Source organism: Leptosomus discolor, chromosome 14 (assembly GCF_034619465.1).
Source record: "Leptosomus discolor isolate bLepDis1 chromosome 14, bLepDis1.hap2, whole genome shotgun sequence".
Classification (NCBI taxonomy): Eukaryota; Metazoa; Chordata; class Aves; order Leptosomiformes; family Leptosomidae; genus Leptosomus; species Leptosomus discolor.
In genome coordinates this window covers 17,302,265-17,327,741 of record NC_141404.1, presented here as the reverse complement: position 1 = coordinate 17,327,741, position 25,477 = coordinate 17,302,265, and the positions used below count along the sequence as shown (strand labels likewise).

General features: G+C 41.7%; 1 protein-coding gene across 1 annotated transcript in view; it reads right to left on the bottom strand.

Annotated features, from left to right (window-relative positions):
* The window catches only part of BMERB1 (bMERB domain containing 1), a 52,481-nt gene extending 29,815 nt beyond the window's left edge, over positions 1-22,666 (bottom strand). The window contains exon 1 of the mRNA XM_086473123.1: positions 22,561-22,666. Coding sequence (XP_086329249.1) covers positions 22,561-22,666 — 106 coding nt within the window. The remainder of the gene's footprint in view (positions 1-22,560) is intronic.
* Between the last annotated feature and the right edge of the window lie 2,811 nt (positions 22,667-25,477).

Here is a 25,477-nt window from a genome sequence, read left to right as displayed (position 1 = left end):
GTTGCCTCAAGTGTATTCAGAGGACCAGAGTGGGTTTTTTTCTCTTTGATTTTTTTGAGCAGGATGCAGTGACCAATAACTAACCTGTGCAGAAAAACGCTACACCCAATTCCTTATTCTTAATCTAGCATTCTATTACTGTGAATCCTAACAATCATTAAACTTGGCATGTGTGTGAAATGGTATTTATTCAATGTTTTATACTGGAATTACCACATAAATATAGCTAATAACTATAGCTGCAATGTATTTTATTCTTGGCTTCCCTAACAGGCAGACAACATTGTGGAACTTAAAATGGGTAGAATAGGGGAAAGGGGGAAGATGGCATAGTATGTATGTACCACATGTACCAGTATGGAAGTGACCTGACTGTGATGGTGCTGAGCACATCCCACCACTCCTGCTGGTTTGACTGCCTGGGCTCAGGGTTGGTTTGGACATGGTGCAGGGGTCTGGCTTTGACTTGCCTTCCCACTTGACCTTGGGCCCGCCTTGTACTAGGGATTTGCCTGGAGATCTGGACTGTGGCTGACCCTGGTTGTTGTCACCAGATCTGCTCTGCTCTCCTCCTCTCATTGGGCTGTGCCCTTACTGGTGAGGATGCTGTTCCTGCCCCTGCCTGCTCCATTATGACTCTCAGCACACGGCTTGTGTACCCTTTTGGAGCTGCCAGCCCTTCTTGTACCCAACACTGACCCTCCACCTACAGTTATTAATGGAAATACTCCTCATGACTGCAGTGAACCTTGGACATAGGCTCACTTCACCAGGGTTTCCTTTTCTTTCTTTTGATCATTTCTGGAGAAATCCCAAAGGAATCTACATATATAAATATAGACTGTGGGAACCGGTACCAGATCACTGCGCATCTGTTTCAAACAGCAGTGCACAGGCGTATTACCTGCTTCTAAGTGCACTGCATAAACTCAGTGCTTCACATTCTCTTTCCATGAACATTTTTGTACTGCCTGGGAGTCGCCATGCCTCCGAAATAGAGGCTGCTCTACATGCATCCCAGGAATCAGTCCTCATCCTGCTGCAGAGTACAGTCCACATCCATTTCAGGGGGTTAGTTTAGAAAACGCCGTATCCTCAAGGCAATCCCTTCCCTCTGTTTGTCAGTTTGCCCTCCTGTTTCATCTCTTGCACTGAAAACAGACTGGTGATGACAACCAATTTAGTGAAAGTTGGAATCATGCTGCTGGTTGTATCAGGCCTCAGTAAACAGCTAATAGGCTACACTGAGGCAACAGGAGCGCACATACCTGATAAGCTTTAACACTAGGGAAAAAGTAATCTCTAAAAACAATAGCAGTCTGCGGAGGCCATTGCTGGAGGAGTAAAAAACTAATGTTCTACTCCCCTTACATGTGCTAAAGTTTTCAGAATCACTTTGCCTCCACTGCCATCAATAGCACCAAATACTGGAGATGACACAGCTGAATTTTGCTTCTAGCAGGAAGTTAAATTTTTTTTCTTTTCTTCTGTGCCTGTTGCAGCTTTTGAATCCCTATTAACACTTCTCCATGGGTTGAGCAACACAGTTATTTATTTTGGCATGTAGAGCCATGAAATATACTTTGAGCTGACACAAACTGAGCACATACAGAACCATAGACTAGTTGGGGTTGGAAGGGACCTTTAAAGGCCATCTAGTCCAACCCCTCTGCAGTAAGCAGGGACATCAGAGTGCTCAGAGCCCTGTCCAGCCTGACTTTGAATGCTTCCAGGGATGGTGCTTCTATCACCTCTCTGGGCAACTTCTTCCAGTGTTTCACCACGCTCATTGTAAAAAATTTCTTCCTTATATCTAGTCTAAAGCTAACCTCTTTTAGTTTAAAACCATTGATCCTTGTACTGTTGCAATGGGCCCTGCTAAAGGTTGCTAGATGTGCTTTGTCCCTGCAAGTAATGGTGGCCATAAACTTTCTGACAAAACCAAGTGGTATTCAGAGTATTTGGGGGATAACATCTTGGATTCAGTACATTTACCATGAAGTCAAAAGGAATGCCTCTGTGCAAAGAGCCTGGTTTCCTATCAGTGTGTGAGGATCCAGAGCAGCCTTGCAGTTCTGGAGATGTTTTCTCCATAAAACCTGGAAGCAGAAATTTCAACTGCAGCGCAGCTCCCAGAGCACAGGAGGTAATCTTGAAGCCCTGAAATACTGGCTTAAACTAAGCATCCAAGCTTCCAATATTTTTGCCAGACAGTAGGGCACCTAGAAATCCCAAAGCTGTTTTTTCACATGCTCCGTGTCTCAGGGTAAACCTCTGGGCTGTTGATTCCCCTTCCAGCTTGGCTTTGCAACAGGCACTTGTGAAATCTGGCAGCTCTTGGGAACCCCTTTGGCAGGAAGGAACCAGAGATCCACACTAAAAGCTGATTAAATGCCAGAGGAATGCCACAGTCACCAAATACCCTGCTTCTGAACAGTCATTTGGGGAAGGAGAAAAAGAAGATGGAGGATTTTTTCTGATTCATGGGGAATCATGGTGCATCTACGTTTCCCGTAAACCTGAAATACAAGTACTGGCCACCTCAACTCTGTAATGTGCTGTGTAAAGATCACTTATGTCCTGAAAGAAACTGCTAGACAGAGCAATCCCTTCACATCTGTGGTCCATTCAGCAGCTCCTCAGTCAAGAGATCAGAATTCCACGTCTGTAGAGAGACACTCTGGTAGAGCTGTGGAGAAGCACGAGATCTCTCTGAGATGATCGAAATGAATTATCATGCATTTAAACTTGCCCTTTGTGGGAGGAGAGGAAATCTTGCTTTCATAGTAATGGGTAGAATCGCTGGGAAAAGCACTGTTGCAGATGAGCTGTAGTGAAAACTTTTTTTTTTTTTGCAACTGGAGAGAATATAAAATAATTTCTACCATCCCTTAGGATGACAGCTGCTTTTGCACAGATTGCTTATGGAAATAGATTATTATTTTTTGTAATCAAAAGCAAAAGCTTCTGATTGTAGTACATATTAACAGCATTAGTAAAGACTAGGAAAGGCTCGAACAACCTAAGAAGATGTATTTATTATATGGCAAATACACCAATTTTGGAAGGTTTTGTTTCAAATTTTGCTGAATTAATTTGTCAAATTAATCAACCTTTGCAAGAAGTCATATATGGATAGTATGCTTATTTCTTTTGCTCTATTAATCTGCCTCTTCTCATTCAGTGTTTGACCACCTCTCAGTCTTGTTAAGTATTCAACATTGAATATCAAAGATAATCTGTTTCTGCAATATATGAAATTACTCCTTCCTGTTTCCTAATAGGCTACCATGACTTATGAGTATATGCACTTCTATGCATAGCTTGAATGTTTATAACTTGTATGTATTTTCTGCCATCTTTGAATAGTCTGATCAGCATTCACTAAGCACATGTAAATAACTTCAAAATTAGCAACAAAACAAAACTTGGAGTTTTCTTTTATGCAGAAATCTTAGTAGTAATTCCTACACCACATAGACTCTGCAGAGGAAAAAGCAGCTGGGTTGAGGGGACATGAAAGTGTGAATTTGTCTTGTCCCTACTCCTAACCCAAGGTTCACTGAAATTCAACAGGAGTCTTTCATTTCAGCCTACTTTTTTTCCTTTTTTTGGCATGCGTCATACATAACTTGCCCTTCCAGACAGGCAGCTACTTTTGCCTTCGAAGAAGAAGAAGTTCGAAAAAGTCTTGGAAGTTCAGACTTGGCTTTTCAGAAATCTATAGAAATCTGTTGGTATTCTCTAAATCTTACTAACAACCTGGTGAATTTTGTGGAGCTGGACTATGATATGCTAGCCTTTGGTCAATGCAGAGGGAAAAAAGAATGTCAGAAAAAAGCAAAATAGTAAGACAGAACTGACATTCATAATTTTGTTGAATTCAACAGAATTTGAATGAGTCTTTGAACAACCACATGGTAACAAAAAAAACCCCTACTGCTAAAACCCACCAGAGATCATGCTGTTTGCCATACCGTTTCCTTCCAAGGTATATTAAATCACCTGATGTGACTGGAGATGGCTGTGTTCAAACAGTCACCTGTTTGCTGACAGTCAGTGGTCTGAGTGCAATAGCACAACAATAATATTAGGATTTATTTTGTCCAGGTCATGAATACTTATTTATACTAAAATTATCACAGTTAGATTTACAGTCCAGACATATTACAACCTGAGTTTCCACTTCAGAAGTGTCTCATTCACACTCTACCATATGACCCCATTCTAAAATTAGGTAAGCAGAGAACATAAAAAGCACTGTGTGCGATTGCCCACGGCATTTCCAGAATCACTGCCATGCCTGTTCCATACCTAAGAGCCTCTTGTTATAAAAATATTCTTTTAGTTGCTTATCTTGTACGTTCTTGTTCTTACCCTCAAGCTTTGACCTTTTATTTTTCATTATACACCTTTGCAAAAAGCCTGTTGGCAGCAGTCTATTCTTTTCCATTTCAGGCTTTTGTACACTGTGGTCTCATTGAGATTTCTCCTGAAATATAAACTCCAGATTCAGAGTGATGAGTATTAACTCCTTCCTCCAACTCTAAAGACCTTTTGGTTTCTATAGTATCATATTCAAAGTATTGCACACAATGACTCCTTTCACATCTGATGTAAGAAAGGGCTTGTACCTGCCCAGTGCCCAAATGAGATTCTTAGTTGCTTTGCATCTTTTATGCTGTACTTCTATAGATCAAGTAGTATTTCACTGAAGAAAGACTGGTTTAAAAACTGAACCTGGAAGAGAGCCTGCTTTGAGTTTTCTAATTCAACTACATATTTCCAGGCAGTAAAAGTGTTTGCTAATTAAGGATGGTCTTCAATACTTTGCTAACTAGAATTTTATGGTTAAATGATGGTTCCAACTTTCTAATTTAGGGCCCATTTTCTGCCTTTGTCCCCTATTTAAATTTATGTATCAGCACAAGTCCATAATGATAAGATCTATAAAGATCTTGCCTCTCAAAAAAGGCATCAATTAAATTGTCTTGTTTGTTATCCTTAGAAATTTATAAGCAGTAATTATTCTTGGCTTTGTCTTTTGTCAATTTATGATGGTTTGAATTTCCTAAGCAGGCAATTATGCAACCCTTTAATCTTACACTTCCCCTGGGAAAAAGATCTCTCTAGTCTTAAGAAACTTCTCTGTGCATACAAGACTCCATTTTGCTTGTAATCATATCCTGAAAAAACAGCTCATCTCTCAATAGTTGTTCGTCCTTCTCTGACAATGAATCTGCACCAGTCTGGAGTTCTTGTAGAAATCTAATATGATGCACACGACTTAATGTGATATTCAGATTTAATGTATCTTAAAATCTATACTGCCATACTGTATTTGGATTATAAATTCCATTTGTTCTATCTTGCACTTAAGCTTTCAGACTCCAGGATTCTCCTGACTTTTGATGCTGACAGAATTGTGGTACTCATCTACTTGTGAAGATGGAGATTTTGGCTAGCTAAGAGGAAAGGATCAAGGACTAGGGAAAGGATCGTTTATGTTAAATGATAATGGCTGGTGTAAAATTAAGTAGAAGTAAAGAATAAGCTTAGACTGGAAACTAGTAACTATTCAAAGCAATAACATTCTGAAGCAGTCTTTCAGGTAGGATATGGGAGGACAGGAACCAAAGCTGTTTTAAACTAAGATGAGAACATACGGATCTTTAAAGGTCTGTCCTCACTTTGTGGGGGAAAAAAAAGTACAGGTCCTGTGAATAAGCTCAGGTATTGAATGATTGCCTGCAGTTGCAGCAGGGTGGACTCAGGAAGTAGAAAAGATTAATTTGACCATTATCTGGAGCTTTACTCTTTAAGGCAAGATTTAGCTTTTTGTGGTCCAGTGTCCTCTTCAGTCAGACATTGCCCACAGAAAGATTCCAGACTCCTCCATGTATTAAGTCATAAGGATGCATCCCATCAAATTAAACTAGCACTTCAAGATGGTGCACCATCTCTGCTTTCATATTCTTCCATCTCCGGATCTAAGGGTGTTCCTTATGCTAGGAACTGACTCAGTACAATAGGACAATTTGCTACCTAATTATCTGTAACTAGAATAATTGCTTTTCTAGCTGTAAATCTGTATATGATTTGGCGCTGGTTTATAGCACTATCATTATAATTTACATGTAGTGTTTTTTCTACTACTGAGAGTTCCTCTAGTCCCTTAGTACATAGTCCCCTAAATGGTCAATTTTAGGGGGAGAGGGAAGACATTTCCTCCATAATACCCCCTCTGGCAACAGTTTAAAAGCTAATACAAACTATATTTACAGATCAGGATACAGAATTTCAGCACTCACAGCAATAAATGCCTAAGGAGTCAGAACTAAATATTGAATTAAATTTTTCTTTGAAAATACAAGACAAATATAACTTCCTATGAAAGTCTTCCCATAAACAATGAAATAAAAGCCCCAGGCTTGATTTGATTGTGCCGTAATATTAAAAAAAAAGTCTGTATTTTTGACTTAACACGACTAAGTTTGCAGGAGTGCTTCTGATGTAAATAAATTCAGGGTATGCAGAAGTGTGTCCACTAACAAATTACCCTAAGGACACTCACAGATTGGGTCTTGAAAAGCCTTAGGGGCTTTGACACTCCAGTTATAGAGTTCAACCTTGCAACCTTGAAGTTGATTCCAAGACCGTCTAAGCAATTTGCATGCCCCAGCCAATTTCCATTACAGTCAATGATAACAAGGTTGCACACATCTTTTCAGCCTGTTAGAGGGCAAATGCATAAAAATGAGAAAAACAGAATCATGAAAAAGCAAAGGGAGTTTGGAATTAATGTCTTTTTATAAAATCCTTTTTAAACTCAAGTCTCATTGAATTAAGAAACCCCAAAGCCATTATTTGTGGATTCACATCTGATTCTCCACTCAGCTGAAACCGAATCCTCTGTTGTAATATAAATTGCATCTCTGAGTTGAGACAGCTTCCGAATATCCAGATTCTAAATTTGGCAGATTTAACTTTTTTTTTTTTTTTTTTTTTTTTTTTTATGGTGGCTGTGATAAGGTCACTACAGCTCACACCTTCAGATGCAAGGTGGTCTGCAAGTGACTGCTCAGTAGCCAGCTCAGTACAGTTCCTATCACACATCAGAAATAAAAATCCAGTAACATAGAATGCAAGCACAGGACTTGCTCACGTACAGAGATGTTTCAGAGCAATTACAGCACACTGGAAGGGCATCATCATGATTGGTGTGACCATTTCTTTCAGACTTCAGTTTCCAGCACCCCCAGTGCCTGAACCGAGCCACAAACTCTCTCTAATACTAGAACAGTCCATTTGCAAAACAGCCTGTGGTATCTCATCCAGCCATTTCTGTTGTGTATAAAGAAGGATTAAGTGGTTTTGAGTGGGATTTAAAGAAGAGCTGTCCATATAATTAGGTCTGCAGAGAATTATGACAGACTTAAAGCACTGTAATTGAATTGTGAAAGAACATTTTACAGACTTCCTACTGTTATTTACAATTTTTAAATGAACCCTAGTTTGGGTGTCAGTACCACATTCCTTGTTGCCAGATGCTCTGACAACAGGATTTTTCACACATTTGGCTGGTGGCTTTAGGTGAGGTGTGAAAGTAATTCCCCCCAGACCACATTATATGTCAGTCCAAAACTAAGCAACCTATTTGTCTTGATGTAACTGAAGTAATAGGGTTGCATTTTTCCAGCTCTTTCTAGGAGATGTACCACGATGTATTTCACATCAGTGATTCTCCTATTGACCTAACCTGATGGAAGGGTGCCCTCAATATCCCGACAGGTCTAAAACAAGAAGCTTCTCCTAATATCCTGTTCTTCTGGTTTTTCTCTCTTCTCTCTTCCCCTACACACAAATAAATAAATAAATAAATAAATAATAAATCTCTGCAGATGAGACAAATTAGCTGATCTTCCATGATATTGTTTCAGCACTCAAGTAAGTGCTGCTTGCAGAAAAGCCAGCGATTTAGCTCATTTGTTTGTGAATGACAAGTCCTCCTGCCTCAGCATGACCTGGATTTGGTCAAGTGGCAGGGAGCTTTGGTGCAGAGCTTGGTTGTCCCTGAGCTTGAGAACAGGGGCACCAGACAAGGATCTCTGCATCCAGCTGTGCTCTCTTCTTCCTCCTGGCTCAGGAGAAGGTGTGTAGTCAATTGCTGTACATCCTTCCATTTCAACTTGCACCTGCCAAATCTCTCCAGCAGCCAAGAAGAGGGACAGAGTGATGGCCATGCCCATTCCTCACCCCTCCTCACCTGCCTGTTTTAGGGAAGATACAGGCCCCTAATTTGCTCTACTGTATTTATAAGCAGCTTAGACCCAAGATTTGAGCAGTTTGGGGATGGAAAGGGAGCTGCTTACTTTCTTGAAGAACCAGCTGTTTCTTACCACAGTCACAGCTATATCACATATCACAGCCTTAGAGAAGATTTTCTTAATTATATACCCAGCCTGGGAATGTGTCCCATTTAAAATGCTGCTCAGAGAAATCCTCAGTACCTCATCCCCTCACATCAGCAAATGAAAGAGAATACTCCCTGTTTTGCAAAAATCAATGTGTGTGATAGAAATACTTGGTACAAAGTTGGAGGCCTCTTATATAAGAAGGCAGCTTTCTTATGAGGGAGGTCTTAGAAAAACAAAGTTTTTTTTCATCTGAGCCCAGGATCTGATCTCAGTACATCTCCACATTACAAAGCTTGAGGTCTAGATCTTTGACATATGCTGAACATACACATCTCTGGGAATCAGCCACCACAAAACCAACAGACCAGACTCCTTTGTTTCTTAAGTGGAAATTCCCTATATGAATTAAACATAAGCTCAAAAAGAGCTAGAAACAGAATTGTCATTCGGTAAAATATTGAGATGCCATCAGCATGAAATCTGTTGTTTTTAAAAATTAATTAAGCTAAATTGCTTCCTTTTTTCTTCCTCTTTCCCCCTCAGGTAATCTTTCCCATCCAATTCTTTGGCTTCACAATGACATTTTCCTATTTCATTAGGTGTTTGTATCTCCCCTGTTGCTATACGAAAACTTGCAACAAGCAAAGAAAATAACAGTGACTGTATTCAGGGAGTGTTATCAGACAGACTGAATAGGCAAAACACATTCACTATAACCTGTCTCAGACCACTGTTCACATATGTTGCCATTAGCAGACTAATAATAAAGTTTACAGAAGTGTGATTTAAGTAAATTCCACAGGATTAAGTAATGAATTTACCTTTTGTTTGCAATTTTGTTACAAATTCTCATTTTTAACGGGAATTTATTTGGGGGAAAAAAAAAGGTAAGTTCCTTTTAATTATTTCCTCGGAAGTCACTATGCAAAGTCACTTACTTCCTGGATCAAGTAAGCCTTTGGTGATGAGTCTCCTTTTTTAGCAACTTTTCTTCTGAATTGATTATCTCTGACCTAATTTGTGTTGGTGCAGACTGGGGTATAAACTAAGTCAAGTATTACTGTAAACAGTTCATCCTATTTTATTTACATCTGTTTGCACAATTTTCAACTCATTTGCAATATTGGTTCATTTAGAAAGATCCACATCTCAAAACGACCATCTCCCATGTTTATTTGACTTGCCAGCAAACATCCATCTTATTCTAATCTGATAACGCTCTGTTTTTTCCCACAGAAATGTCACTGCTATCCAGTTGTCTTGGATAGCATACAGAAAACTCCCCACAGATCGTAGAAGAGCACTTCCCATAGAAACTGATGAGAATTCTGATCCTCTGTTCTAGTAGATATAAAATGGTTTCTAGCTGGGGTATTTTGCCTTTCTACCACTCCAGAATAAGGAAGCCTGGGGAAATTATTAAAAGGATATTCTATGAGCAAGGGTTCTGTTTCCTGGTCCTTGTATATTTTACTCCTGTGAAGAGCAGCAGAAGGCCTCCTTATGAACACACAAATGATCGGCCTCCTAAGAAATGTCTTTTCTCACTTGTGCAGTGTGAATGAAAACATGCTACAAGGACAATGTTTTCTTTGGTGTAAATACCTGTATATGTGGAGGACTCACCAAAGGCGACAGTTTTTTCTTGCTTGCAACACAGTGGTGTAACACCTTCCCAGCATTAGATTTACTCTGCTGTGACTAGCCACATAATTTTAAAACAATGAAATTAAGTACTATGATATTCTTCACTATAAGAAATTATTACTAAGGTATTTTATATCCAGACTATTCTACATAAAAGGTAAACACAATAAAATTTCTTAACAATTACTGAGGAAAAAATTCACATCAGCAATTACGAAATCACTGCAACAAAATAAAACTAGGAAGATCCTTTAAAAAATGCTTTGCCTGGCTAAGATTCCTGTTGGAAGAGCTCTCGTACATGCTCTTTATTTTTGACAGGGAATTAGCCTGAAGTTTCAGCACCCTTGTATTATACCTCTGCTAAATAGACACAACTTGGACTGCACAAGCTCAGAGTGCTTTATATGCATTAGGTGTGGTCTGTCCAGTCCTAAAATCACTGCAGTTTTGCATATACAAACCCTAGAGTAGGAGTGCTGTGGTTTGAGTCATAGCTGGTGGGGTTTTTTTTGAATGAACATACTTATGACATGAGGCAGAGAGCTGCAGTAAAGAGAGGAGAAATCAAGGAGAGTGGATGAATTAAGCTCAGTCATTCATTCTAGCACACTGTGTCTGTGTATCAAAGAAGGATTGAATGTAGTGGAAAATTTTGCTGGAGCCAGTACAAGAGCTCTGGCACCCACGTCGATCAGAACCCCATGGTAGTATATGGAAATAATTTCATAAAATGTAGCCAAGCCTTGAAATAGGCCTCAATATTCCCCTCCTCCCTCAGTTATCATCCTAGTACCACTGGTACATCTCTAGTGAATACTTTGGTCACTTTATAAATACAGAAATAAAAAAGACCATGCTGGTCACTGCCTGCCTCCAGGTACCTCAGCACTTCTCACACACAAGCACCAGTCCTCTCTATAGTGACCTCCGGTGCCTCAGAGACATAGAAAAAAATTTTCAGAAATCAAACTGAGTTAGTTACCTATTTCTAGAGGTCTGATTTGTGAGAACAGGGACTACCTTTTCTAGTATGTCTCTGATTATCTTAAAGCTAGTGCAAAAGAGACAGAAGTTGCTAGTACCTAAAGCACCTAGCTCTCAGTATCTGTTCTTTAATGCCTTCACACGAGAGGTGGGTGTTGCGCAGGACAGAGGGACAAGGGAATGGACTGACAGCTTAAAATAATAATTTACTTTTCAAAATAAATCTCTGTAAGATGAAAACTTGGTTTACATTCAAATAAATCATGATGCTGACAATGTCGTTACCATTGGTTTTTTGCATATTCCTTTCACCTTTTCCCACCATGTTACAAATTGAAAATACAGCCTTGTGCACTTTTAAACAGCAGTTTGGCCTTCAGAGAATGGGGAGAATGTGCAGCTATATGCGGCCTGGTGGGAAAGTTTGCACAGTGCATATGATCTGACAGCTGTTCCTATGAGAAAATGGATCCAAAATGAGACACAAAAAATGAGGGAAAATTGTCTTTGAAGGTCTGACCCAAAAGCCCTCATTGTCAGTTTTATTCAGTGGCACTGGGTTAGACCTTTATCTGCAAGAAGCTATTTTAGTCTGGCTCAGGAAGACTGCCAGGAGTCAGGGAAGCTCAGGAAGGGGTTTCTGTGCTGAACCATGCCACAGCCCTGCATGAGACTGAGTGCTGTCAGAAGGCTGTAAATAGAAACTGGTACAGTTAGTTACTGTGGTAGGTACCTTCCCTAGTGTGGAGCTCTCACTGAAAGCAATGTACATTCCCATCTGGAGCAAGACTGGGTTTAAGCCACACTCCAAGGAAAGCAATTCATGCTTCATCAACTCATCTTAGGTGACAGAGAATTAAAAAGTAACATCAAGAAACACACATTACTTGTTCATTTACTTCTGACACTTTGCTCAGTGGTCAAAGGAAACAGCCTGTGGCTTTCCATTTTATTCCTCACTAGAGTCATACTCTGATCCTGTAATACTAACACAAAGCTTCAGAATTTAAGTTTCAAATGCTGTAACAGTGCCAGCTACAGCTAATGTTCAGGGGTTTTAAAGCTTATTCAGTTTGATATTTTTAAAATACTTTTTCTATCTTCATTTTTTTGTTTCAGAAAAAAAGGCAACAAAATGTTCAGTCTCGGAAAGTCTTGCAAAACATCTTTGGTAATATATGTTTTTATGGTTTCTCCTATGAGCATCAACAGATAAAGAAAAGCATATGTTGCGAGCAAAATAATAGTAAAATGGCCACTGACATTTCTAAATTTCACATCTTTACAATAGTCTCCTTTGAAATTATCCAATCACATACCAGAAAACTTGTTTCTCTCTCTCTCTTCCCCCTCTATGACATGACTCTCAAATAAAACAGTTTTCTAACAGTGCTCTCAAGATCTAATGGAATGTATCACTGCCTGTGGCAGGAGGGTTGGAACTAGATGATCTTTAAAGTCCCTGTGGTGGTTTGACCCTGACTGGATGCCAGGTGCCCACCAAAGCCTCTCTATCACTCCCCCTCCTCAACTGGAGAGGGGAGAGAAAAATACAACAGGCTCGTGGGTTGAGATAAGGACAAGGAGATCACTCAGCATTTACCGTCACGGCCAAAACAGAAGCCACCCCTGTAACCCCCCGCTACCAAAACCTTGCCATGCAAACCCGTTACAGTCCCTTCCAACCCAAACCATTCTATGATCTTCCAAGCAGCTGGTAGATAATTTTAGGCAACCTTAAAACCATTGAATAAATATTATAGACATACGAGTCCAATCCAGTAAAGGCCAAAGTGATACTGGTGTGGAGAATTGCTTCAGATAGTAAAGAAACTGGTTCACATAACAGATTTCCACTCCAGCAAGTAATTAAATACTGAGAAGATGCTCCTCAGAAGCCAAGAAAAAAATGTGTTTCACATCTCATAGGAGAAAAGACTAGCAATTTCCCAGGAGGGTGAATGTTACTATTCCTAAGGCCATGGGCATACAATGTGTACAGTCCAACAGCAAAGTGGAAGGCCAGGCAGGAGAGAATCATACTGGGATCTTGTTCTCCAACACATGAGGCACACAGTGCTTCCAGGGAACCACAGGCAAAACCTGTGCCCTTCCTTAAAGATGAAATTGCCAGAGCCAGTAGAGCCAAAACTAGCTGGTTTTTTCTCAGTGTACACTCAGATGAAACAGCACAGGGCTCCATCTCTTCGACTCACACAAAATAATGATGACAGTTAGCAAACCTATCTGTTTTGCACTTGCCTTTTATCTCTGAATGTGGAGTCATTCTCTAGCAACCTCTGTTTTCACCAAGTTAATTGCTTTTGCATACCTATTTTGATTCAGTTTTCTTTAAACACGCCAGTATTTTCTTCCTCACAACTGGCACTGGGCTGATGAGAGGCTGAGCTGACTGCCTCCCTGGAGGTCTCAGAGGTGAGGAAACAAAGGGAGTTTAGCAGAGTCTTAATCTATATGACTGAGACAAACAGATAGCTGGCTGTCACCTTCTCTTTGTATGAGAAGAAAGAAATTTTGTAATCGTAGGATGTTTCACACCTTAGCAAGGCAGAGACGAATGGACCTTGATTTTACTGGCTTTCGAACCTCCATGGCTGTGCCCTTCACTATCACATCCCACATAATCTGTCTGTGCTACAGACATGTATCAGCCTGAAGGAAAATGTCTCTGCCTAAGATCTGCCAAACTGCAGTAACTTCAGTTCCCTCCCCGGCACAGTGCCCAGAGGAAGCTGTATGGGACAGGATGAGAGGAGAGAAACTACAGATTATATAAGGAGAGCTGGGGCACAAATGTGTAACTGAATTTCTGTGACTTCTTTCTTCTCCTGTGAAAAAGGACAGTTTGAGGAACAGCCACTTACCATAGGAGCTCCAATGTATTAGCTAATGATTCACTGCTCAGAGACAAGAAGACTGAAATAGTGTTACCCCTGCCAGTGCAAATGGTTCTCCAGGGAGCTGATGCTTGTCACCACTTGCTAAGGCATTGCAGGATGTGCCTAGTGAGAGGTGAGGGCAGAGAGACCAAACTCACAGGGCAGCCTGACACAGCTCCCCAGGAGAATCCTCATGGAACTGACACTGCCCCCAAACTCCCCCAACAGAGTTTTCTAAAAAGAATTGAGGTGAACAGGGCTCCAGGAGACAAAGGCACAGAGCCCAGTCCAGTTTTGCTTTTATTGAAATCAGTGAAGAAATTTCCACTGATGTCAATGAAGTCAGGATTGTGTTTCATATTTGTAACTAAGAAATTGTCAGTCAGGCTTCTCTGTCATTGTAAGGTCACATCACTGTCTTGCTCATTTGGCTTCAACACCATTGTGCTAAAACTTACTTTGGCCTCATGTACTGAAAGGGCATTAGTGGTAGAACTGACTGTTGATTCCTTTTCTGGTTTTGGAGTTGTTTTCTCCAAGCGATGAACAAAACCATTAAAACACTTTATAATAAGAATACTTTGTTCCAATTTTATCAGTATATAAAAAAACAAATGTGTCTGTACAAAACCTCTTAAATCTCTAACCAATAAAGGTTTGGGTGGGGGATGAGTTCAGGGCAATAAAAAGATCCTTAAACACTGCTGATACTTTTACAATACTAAATTACCTCCTGCATTTTGGTAGTGTTTGCAAATCATTGGGCTTTTGCAATGAGCAGCTTGTCTCACTGAAAATCATTCATCATTTAACGGCAAATTCTTTTAAAATTATTTTCTCAAATATTTTGCCCTTTATGAACTGACAAAATGTTGATAATTCACGTTTCATTGCTGATCCTGAAGGGCAACTAACATAATTATCCAAGGGTGCTCCTGCAGATTTCTCATAGTTTGCCCTCCAAGCACACATTTTTCATCTTTGAATTTTGAATGTATTTATACTATGCCTTTTATGTAGTTAGACAGTAGAACATGTTCCATGGAAATAAACTAGCATTATTTGTTGAGTCTCTGGGACTATTTCACTAAGTAAGACTTATATGAAAATGAAACATATTCAGCTACAGAGAAAAAGCACTTTGGGATTCAGAATTAGAGTGCTGAGCTCCAGCCTTTCTTGTGCTCAGTAACTACAAGAAAACTCTATAAACTTCACACATGATACACAGTACTTGGCAGCTCATGCCCAATCCTGAATGTAAGTTTTTAATCCTATTTTATAACACACCCTTGAGACAGGCACACTCTCTCACAAGTGGTTACTCTGATGAAAACATGCTATGCAACTAAGGGATCAATTATCAAACATAGTTAAAAAAAATTACACAGACTGAGTTCATAATCCCACAGGCTACCAGCAGCAGGGATGATGTGTATAGTTCAAAGTGTCCTACTTTCCAGGTCTAATGCATTTTTCTGTAAAATATCATTAAAGGAAATAGGAAAATTGATGAGCAACAGTTCCAATTAATACACTTTAGCCTCATCTATAACTTTTCCAAGAATTATTGGTTGGTGCTGGTTTGAATATAAACACTGCGTGACAGATTCAGTGTTCACTTCCTGCCTGGTACACACAGTTGGGCACAAAGATTTTGGAAGTCATTAATCCTCTGATTTATGTATATCTCAGCCGAGAGAAATGTCTTTGATAACATATCCAAGTAGATGTGCAGCAGTAAGATCCTGATCCATAATAACCAACATGTTTTTTGCAAGGTAGCCCCTATCCAGAATTAGCCAGACTCCTGCTACAATCAGCCCCCTTGGCGTTGATTAGATTGGGGTGGGTTTGGTGGTTGTTTTTATCATTTGTCTGTGTTTTGTAGGGCAGGTGGGACTTTGCAGGATACAAAGTATGATCAAGAGAGCATTATGTTCAGAACCATGGGACAACTTAGGGAGTAAATTAGCTGCACTTTTTGTGGAGAAATGTTGAACTCACGTAGCCCATAGCTAGACAGAAAAGTGAAGGAAGGGCAAAACTAAGGCAATATGATGGGAAGACTGTAGGGGCAAGGGTAGCCCATTAACTGAGTTTATTTCTGTCACTGGATAGGAAAGTGTATTTCTATGGGGATCTGTGCTATAGAATTCTGCGGACTTGGGAGACCAACATGAAGTATCACTTGGAAGAAGCTGCTCTAAGGGTCACAGTTCCTCCCATTGTTTACCAATATTTTAGCAGGAATGTACTCTGAGGCACTAAAATGTTTCCAGTTCTCGCTTTTCCTTCTTCCTCTGTCTCAGCAGCTGCCTGGAAGATCCAGCTGCAAGTGGAGAATTAGAAAAATGAGACAATGTGTAGATAATATAAACTGGATTAGTCTCATTCTGTAAATCATTCTCCTGGCTCTTTGTGAAGTAAAACAAAACCAAGATACACCCTTCCTTTATAAGTTATAGGTAATGCAGGAATTACCTGGTAGAGATTATTACATGGTAGGTTCTGTATTTAAGAAATATTTTGTACAAGCAGAAGGATCAGGGCATAGTATGTGTAAAAATGGATAAGCAATGAAAACGCAGATAAATTGTATATGCATACTGCTAGCCAAAATCACAGTGACTTGTAGAAACGCTAAGCTGTGTAGAAGAATTTGAGAGCCACCTGACTGCCATTGAAGGAGGTGAGTTTTGCAACGGTTTTGTAGAAAAGAGCCTCAATCCTTTCCAGAAATCCTTTCTGATTTTCAGTGGGGGAATTGTGTCTTGGTTTCACAGATCAGACACAGGCTGCTTTTCGTCTTGAACTACAATATAAATGTTAACATTAATAATTTCAAACAAGAAAAAATCTAGAACTGGCATCATCCTTTGAATCACTTCTTTGTTGATTACAGTATTTTGTCAAGTATTTTCTAAAAAGGCGTGTGTTTTAAAATTAGTGTTTTATTGTCACACTTGAATTTCTCGGTCACTCTCTTTTCAATGTTTTTTACACTTTTTTTTTTTTTTAAATGGAGACATGGAAGGAATATTAATCATATTCTCTATTTGAAGCTTGTCCTCAGACCTTCATAAAGCCAGCAGATTTGCTGCTTCTATAAGAAGAAATGTAATTGTATATATCCTTCAGTTAGCTTCATTCCACCTATCTTAATAGATGGTCTGAATAAGCATAACCTGTTTTGTCTGTTTTATTGCCTGTAATGGACACAATTAACAAATTTAGGGGAATTTACAGTAGTAACACAAGGGCATCACTGAATTCTGTTTGTGCCTGTGAAATGTCTTTTTTTTTTTCTTTTTTAAATCAGAATGGAGATATGATGAGACTGGGGGACAGTATCACAAAAACATGATAGGCAGGGTCACACTGCATTCCCGACTGACTGGAGAGGTGTTACAGTAACAGAGTTTTTATACAAAGCACTGAAGTGGGTTTGTGGATGTCTGTGCAATATGTGGGGTACTACCATAGAACTATTCAGGTTGGAAAAGACCTTTGAGTTCGAGTCCAGCCATCAACCCCACTCTAATATCTCCAAGCACCACATCTAAATGGCCTTTAAACACATTAAGGGACAGTGACTCAACCTGGGCAGCCCATTCCAATGCCTGACAACCCTCTCAGTGAAAAAATTTTTCCTAATGTCAAGCCTAAACCTACCCTGGTGCAGCTTGAGTCCATTCCCTCTTGTTCCATCATTAATTACCCGTGAGAAGCGACCAGCACCCAAAGGTATGTAATTTGAATATTGAACTACCAGATCACAGAAACATATAGAATTGATGCAGGTTTGGATTTAACTGTGGGCAACGTGGAGTAAACTTCATCCCCTTGTCAGTCCCACCTCATGAGTCTTCCCTCATGCTGAGAACTCCTGAATTCCCAGCACTGCTCTGTAGTTTCTGACTTGGCAGCCCTGAGCACCCTTGCAACTTTCTGATCACATTTCCTTCCCTGTCTTGTGAGACAACACAAGTCACCTTTCACTCTCATGAAGCAATACAGGAGGAAGAAGAATGAGGACATTCAGTGTACCCAGGAATTCAGTTCTGCCCATCAAATGCCAGGGCTACATTTAAATACATTTGCTTTTCTACAGTCAGTTGGGACCAATCCAGCATGAATACACAGGAGTGCACTGATGTCTCACAGGAACCAACATACTATCCAGACTGTCTGTATGAGATATAGAGAGAGCTATTAAATCATCAAATTTTATAAAGCTGACAAAAATCCAAGAACAAATTGGAATTTACCTACTTTTTGACTAATACATAGAGGCATATCATTAACACAAACCCATCCTAACTACTCATTGGTGATCAGAATGACAGACAGATGTCAAAGGTGCTAGCTGTGCAGGCTTTGCTGTGCAAGAGAAATGTGTTTCTCTGTTGCTACTTGATTGATTTTTTAATATTGCCACAGAAATTTTTCAGATTATTATAAAATTTTATTAAGCAAGATTAAAACATCATGACCTAGATCCTGTTCTGAGATGCAGCCATTCTGTTCTGTTAATGAAATCCGGCCTTAAAGGTGACACAAGCAGTTTCCAGTAGACAGATAAAGCAAGTGCCCATAACCAGGGTATAAATGCCTTTTCCTCACTCTTTGTTCACCAAAGAGAAAAGACAACCTGGCTAGAGGACCACTAACCATGTTATTGCAATCTATGGTCATTTTATTTTTAGTTTTTCAAGCTTCTGCAAGCTGAAAGACCATCTCTGTACATAACAGCACTTCTAAAACAAACAAGTCTTGAACCAAAATTGTTCCGGATAGATATAAGCCATCCACCTTCCGACGCTGCCAAGAGATGCAAATGCAAAATATTAAATAGTGCATATTTTCAGTGTTTGAACCACCCTCAGTGCTCAGCAGCGGAGCATATAAATACATACAAGAGTCTCTTTCTGGCTAACAAGTTTAGACAGGTTTTCAAGATGAACTAACTGAATATGGCGATATAAGCTTTCACACGTGTCAGCCCAGGATCTCTGTACCCTGGGAACAGTACTATACTTCTGCTGTTGGAACAAATCAGAGCAGTCTCAGAACTAGACAAAAATCACCCCACTGGTGCTGTTCTGGAGTGCCCTGCCATCTCACAGTACCTTCCCTGGACATAACGTGTGATACAACGTTCACAGTACGAAGGAAGAGCAAGTAAAGCTGGCTACAAAGGCTTCATGCTACTACTGAGTCTCTTCTTGGGAATCTCCAGCTTCCTCTTCAGTGCTGGCCTGTAATAGGGCCCCTTTCCCCTCATCTAGACTTCATATTCAAAAACAGTTGACAAGGCAGACCTCTGCAATACAGGAGTGTGGCAGCTTACCTCCAAGGCTGACTTACCATTCAAATGAAAACAATAAGCAAATTTCATGGTACACTAAATTGCATCAAAACATAACCTTCACGCTTTTCTGGCATTTCTGCTTCCTTATACTGGCTGAAGCCAAGGCATTCATCATGAATTTTGCGTTTAATTCCAGACCTCACACAAACTGAAAGAGGAAGGAAAAGATCAGCAGAAATGTATCCAAGAAGTGCAATGTTCAAAAGGAGGGTGAAAAACTTTGTTTCTTTGTGGCTCTTTCCCTGGTGTGGCATGCAGTTATTTTATCAGAGCATTATGAGTCCCTGCCAACAGCAAGACTGATGATTCTAAATGAAGCTACGCACTTGGTAATGAGGACTGACCAAAATGCTTGAGTACTCTGCTTCAGGCCAGACTCCCCAAGACTATACTGTAAAGATCATTTACTGAGAAGGCTGTAACCACAGTATTATTACCATCCAAGACTGCCAATTTATAAGCCAAACTGTTTTACATGCATCTACTAGAAAATGTGTGAGTTGCTCTGTACATGGTAAACTGTCATTTTTAACGTTCTCTACTCCTTGGAAATTCCCTCCTGTATGCGAAGAGAAAGGCTTCAGTGCCTTGTTAAAGAGACATCTTTAAACAACCTGCTTCGTATTTTGCATGCAAACCCACTGAAGATCATTACACCCTCAGGTTGTAGGGCGTCAGATCCTCAGCTACTGTGAACCAGATTAACTCCATTGATAATCTGGCTGAAAGAGGCCACTGTAGAATAGAAATGTGCTTGATGTTACATTTCATTGCTATGAAATAACACATCTTTGGTTATAACCAATAACAAGCAATGCTTTCTGTACCACATACAGAGAATTTAGCACAGAGCTCCCTTTCCATTTATCAAATTAAATAGAAACTACCTAACTTCCATGACATTCTTTCTGTAACGGGCATGTACGTTCTCTTGTGATATGACTACACTCACATCAGAAGGCATTGACCAGGAAACGGCACTCCATCATGCAGTGCTGTAGATACACAAGTTCTACCTCCAAAGAGATCCTGATTTAAGACACCACAAATCATCAGAGTAAAAAGGGCAAATGCATATGCAGCAATAGGCTTCTGCTTTTATTAATACTATCATTTAGCATTTCATATTTAAAGCAATATGCAAATACCAAAGGCTAATTGTTGACATTAGTAAAAAAAGGGGATGATGCTTTTTTAGCTTCTTCCCAGACCTTCTGGAGACTACTGTGGTCATGCCATACAATTTAGGACCTATGCTGTAAGAGAACATTGAAGTAAATAGTACAATCTATTTATTTTTAACCAATACAAAAGTGTGACCAGAAGTCAGTGTTAGTATTAAAATAGGAAAGATATGCAGAGATAATCTAAACCAGCTACCATAAATAGCATTTTCCACAGTATTTTGAGAAAGTTGAAGCCTATGAGCAAACAAAACAGATAAATTATTCAAATAGCAAAGTCTTAATATAATAATTTTCTACTTTTCAAAGAACAGACCATGGCCTCTAGATTACTTCCTATTCTATATCTAAATCATTATACACAGAAAAAATATTCTCATTAAACTGAATCTAGCGTGATCAAGGGCAGCTCAGCAGCAGAGCCAGGGTGCAGACACATGGACACTCGCTTTTAGTCCTGCCAACAGCCCATTCTGGTACCTGGTCAAGCTGTGATTTGGGTAGAAGCTCAACGCTGAGCACAGATTTCTTAGCAGATCGGGTCTCCCACTCAGCCTCCACGTTACCCTCTGCCAAACAGATGATTTTTTGTCCAAAGCTTGCAAGACGTAACCCTTCTGTCACCTCAAGATACCAGTTATTAATATTATTACAAGTGCTGCACTGCCCTCGGCTCCTGAGCTCTGGAACAAAACCAGACATATTTATAAGAACATGTATCATGCCAGAGAACCTGCAAAACTCTTGTGTGTGTCTGAGTCAACCAACTCAGTCAACAGTGATTTCAGTCTTCAATTCCATTTTAGAAAGTGTGGAGTTACTCAGCCCTGAACCTATGCCAGACACTGCAACAAAACCAACGCTGCAACTGAAGCATCAGAGTGGGGGAGTTACACCCCGTCATCAGTGTACGGTAGACAATAATATATGCATGAAAAACTGAAGCCAGATGTGAAGTACAATTCCAGAACACAGCAGTATCTGAAAAGTCTAAACATAGTGCTGGCTAAAATCTGTTACCAGGCTGCTGCAAAGCCATGGGATGTGGGACACACATCAAAAGATGGATGGTGAATCAAGAATATCAGCAACCCCCGTATCAGTCAAGATGAAGGTGTCACAACAGATACCCAGAAAGCTTTTTCTCCTGTGGCCCAACCAAACACTTGATGAAACTTAGAAAATATTTTTCTTTATACTAGTACGGAGCTTTTTGTGACAGTCTTTTCAAGATTTCTTGCCTCAGTGGTTACCTGGAAAATTAGAAGGGGTTTACAGGCTTATCAGGTTGTAAAGAAGATAGTTCTGCCAATAAAAGAATAATAAACAGTATCTTAGAGAAGACAAGTTCCCATGGATAACTTGAATTGGCAACTACGTATCTTTTTAACTACTCTTTCCATCATTCCAAGGTTCTGTCAACTGGTGCTTTCTGGAAAATTATAATTTCAGGAAAGCTTTTCCACCACAGGGCGTTTGTTGGGCTCATAAATACAGTGCAACCACTGGAGAACCAAGTGCTGTACTCCTGTACCCTCTGCCCGAGATAACAAGAGGGAATAACGTGGTTGTCAGCTGTGCCTTTCAGATGTGAAGCACATTAAAGACCACCAATATTTACGAAAAGCCATACATTAAACCCCACCTAACAAACAACGAAGGAGAGCTAAGGTCCCAGCCATCCCTCCTCAGCCGCCCGCTCATCCCTTCACTTCGCGGAGCGAGCAACCCCTTTCGCAAGGAAACGCTGGAGCGCCCGGGGCTGCACCGGCACGGCTCCCGCCCTTGGCGTCCCTGTCCCCCGACACAGGAAGGCTCCTCGCCTCCGACACGGCCCCTCGGGAAGCACCAGCCTCAGAGGGCAGAATGGTCACACGAACCTTCCTCCCCGAGAAGCCCCCGGTGGCTTCGCCCTGTTGACGGAACCCCCGGCGAGCGCTCGCCGCCGGACGCGGGGCCGGCAGGACCGCCCCGCCGCGCCGCAGCCGGCCGCCCCTCGCCACTCGGGGCCGCCTCGGCCAGCCAGACCCCCACCCGCGCCCCCCACTCACTTCTCCCCAGCGCCTCCGCCTTCCACTCCGTCTCCTCCACCGCCCCATAGCGCCTGGTCGGTCTCGCGGCCTCCGCGCTGGCCGAGATGGACCTCCGCAGCTCCATGGCCGAGACGGGCGGCGCGGGCTCCCCGGCTCACTCCATGCCAGCGGGGCCGCGGCCCGACTGCCGCGGAGACGGCGCGGAGCTCGCCGCCCCTCTGCGCGGAACGGGCGCCCGCGGGCGGGGGAAGGGGCGCTGCGCACATGCTCAGTGCGGGGCCGGGGCGGGGGGAGGCAGGGAAACAATGCGCGCTGCAGCCGCGCGGGGGGCCGTCACCTGGCACGTGCTGCGCGCACGCCCCGCCCGCCGGACCCCCGGGGCGCGTCGGTTCGCTCCCTGCCGCCCGGGCGGGCGGGCGGGCCGGCCGCCGCCGTGCCGCGGGGCCCCGACCGGCTGGGCTGCCGCTGCCCGCCCCCCCCCCCCCCCCCCCCCCGCTGTGCGCGCTCCCCTCCGGCGCCGAAGCGACGGGGACAAGTGACAGTTAGTAAATGCGCTCGGTGCCCGCGCACGGGAGGACTGTCCTTCTTGTGGCCAGCGCGGCGCTGAGCACATCTGGCCTGAGCAGCTGGGGAATAACGATAGAACCCACAGCCACTCGCGGCTTTTGCAGCCTGACACGCCTTGGGGTGCTGTGCATACAGCCCTTGGCTTTCCTGAAAGTCCTGCACTGAATGGAGGAACACTCATTCCCGCACCGTGTTGCCAAAAGCCAGAGGACAGCACCCAAACGGGATTTTGTATTTCCCATCACAATGCATATTTTTCATAAGCATGCAGCTTTGCTGCTTATGCAGCCTGCTGGGAGTAGAAGCGAAGGAAATGACTATGCAGAAAGCACAAGTGTGGTAATAATTATTGTTGTTATTATTTTTTTCTTTTATTGTGGGGGAGGTTATATGGATAAAATCCCTGATCAGCATTTTACAGTTGGAGACTACCTTTCCTAGTGAAATCCCATCGCACTTTACTGTGTGGGGTATCATTTCTGATGTAAAGACAATGAAGCTGGAGTTAGGCAGGTTGTCCAGTGCCCCACAGCAAATCAGGGTATTAGCACTCCATGCCCAATTTATGAAGAGTCATGGGGTACTGGTAATGCTGAAGGTACGCTGGGTGCACAAAAGCGTGTTTGTTTGTCACCTGCCTTTGCCTACAAACTTTGTCTTGTCCTTCAATCGTCAGCACCTCAGAAGTACTATCCCTATATTCAGTGATGTACTTATTAATTGGACTGTTCCACATTGCTGCTATACTAATGAACAATTTTGTTTGGGGGGGTGCTTCACATGTTGGAGGAGAGAAAACCTCCACATCAGTTTTAAAATTGTCATACCGAAAATCTGTTACCATTTCTCTGCTTTTTCTGAGAATCGGAATTAGCTAACAAATTAAAATGAGTTGCACAATGTTTTAGGAGGTCTTCAGGATGCTCCAATTTTTTTCTCTGTCAGCTGTGCTCCCCAGGGATATGCCATGATTTGAGCACCAGACATGCTGGAAGAGCTCTTGTTGACTGTGCAATGCTCCATCCTCGCTGGGTTTGGCCTTTAGAGATGGAGCCCAAACAGAGCTGTGAGTCAAGCAGAAAAGCTGGCGGCAGCACTCTGCACAGCTGATTTTGGGTGACAGTGCAGCTGCCTGCTGGGGTGGGCTGGACTGACTCACTTGTAGAAGTGAGGAACACAAGTGTGGGAGGAACATAAGAGGCCATCTGGGATCTGGATGAGAGTTGGACTAAGTGAAGCAGGCTGATTAGGGAGAAGGGCCAATTTTTGGTGGATCTGGGGACTATTTAGCTTCAATCCATCCTTTCACGTTTTTTAGGCAGTTATAATCCAAGTGCATTGTTTAGGAGATGGAGGAATGATGCTAGAAATGGTTGAATATTTAAAGCTTGGCATTGTTAGAATGCGAGAAAAACATCCACTGGCTAGAAACTTGGATGCACAGAGTTTGCTTACATAAAGCAAAGAACGTGTAAGGTCATTTATTGTAACTAGGAAGTTTCCATCTGCCCATTTTGAAAAAGTCACAAAATCCAGTAAGGGCCCAGTCCTGCAGACTGTTAAACATAAGAGCAGGTATGCGGAAGCCGTCTGGCTGAGTGCATTTGCAGAAAAGTTTTTACAAGGCTAGGGCCTAGAGTATGTACCCATTATTTTGCTAATGTTCTAAGACAAGCATTTTCGCTATCGCAACTTCGGAGCGTTGTCATTGCTGCATCTGCAAGCAGAATATAATTTCTCCCCTACTGGTGATGCCCTTCAGTGCACCTCAGCAATATATATGCATTCCTTTACTCACAAAGGTTGGTCTTCTTCTGCTGAAAGCACTGTTACGGAATATAAAAATTCAGGTCTCTTCTCACTGCTCGTAAGATAATGCCCAGTAGAAAAACAGAGGTGCACTTTGCTCTTGCGGTCATTTCCCCTGACTGCTTTACCTCTACCTTCTCAATTGAGTCCTGCCATCAGGAGCTACAGCTGGTCAGTCGCAGTTGGCAAATCCACTCTCCTGTCTATTGCTCTTTGGCCTCCATGAGACATCGCTGATGTCCCATGGCAGCCACGACACTATATATAACGGGCACACTTTACTCATCAAAAATCCCTAATTGCTTGTAAACCTGCTGGGGAAAAACAGTCTCTGCTTTCCTGGAGCTTCTCGAGCATCTTAGATTTCTCAGCTTGAATTCAGTCCACAGAGCTCTCTTGCCTTTATGGGCACATCTAGTGTATCAAAAGGGTTTTCTAAAGCTGCTTAATGGGTCTGGGGCAAGCTGCAGTGAAAGTAAAAGTCAGGGTCGTTGTTGTTTGTCAGACAGTATAGTCATTCTAACACAAAAATAACAGAAAGTGTCAAAATTCTGCACAA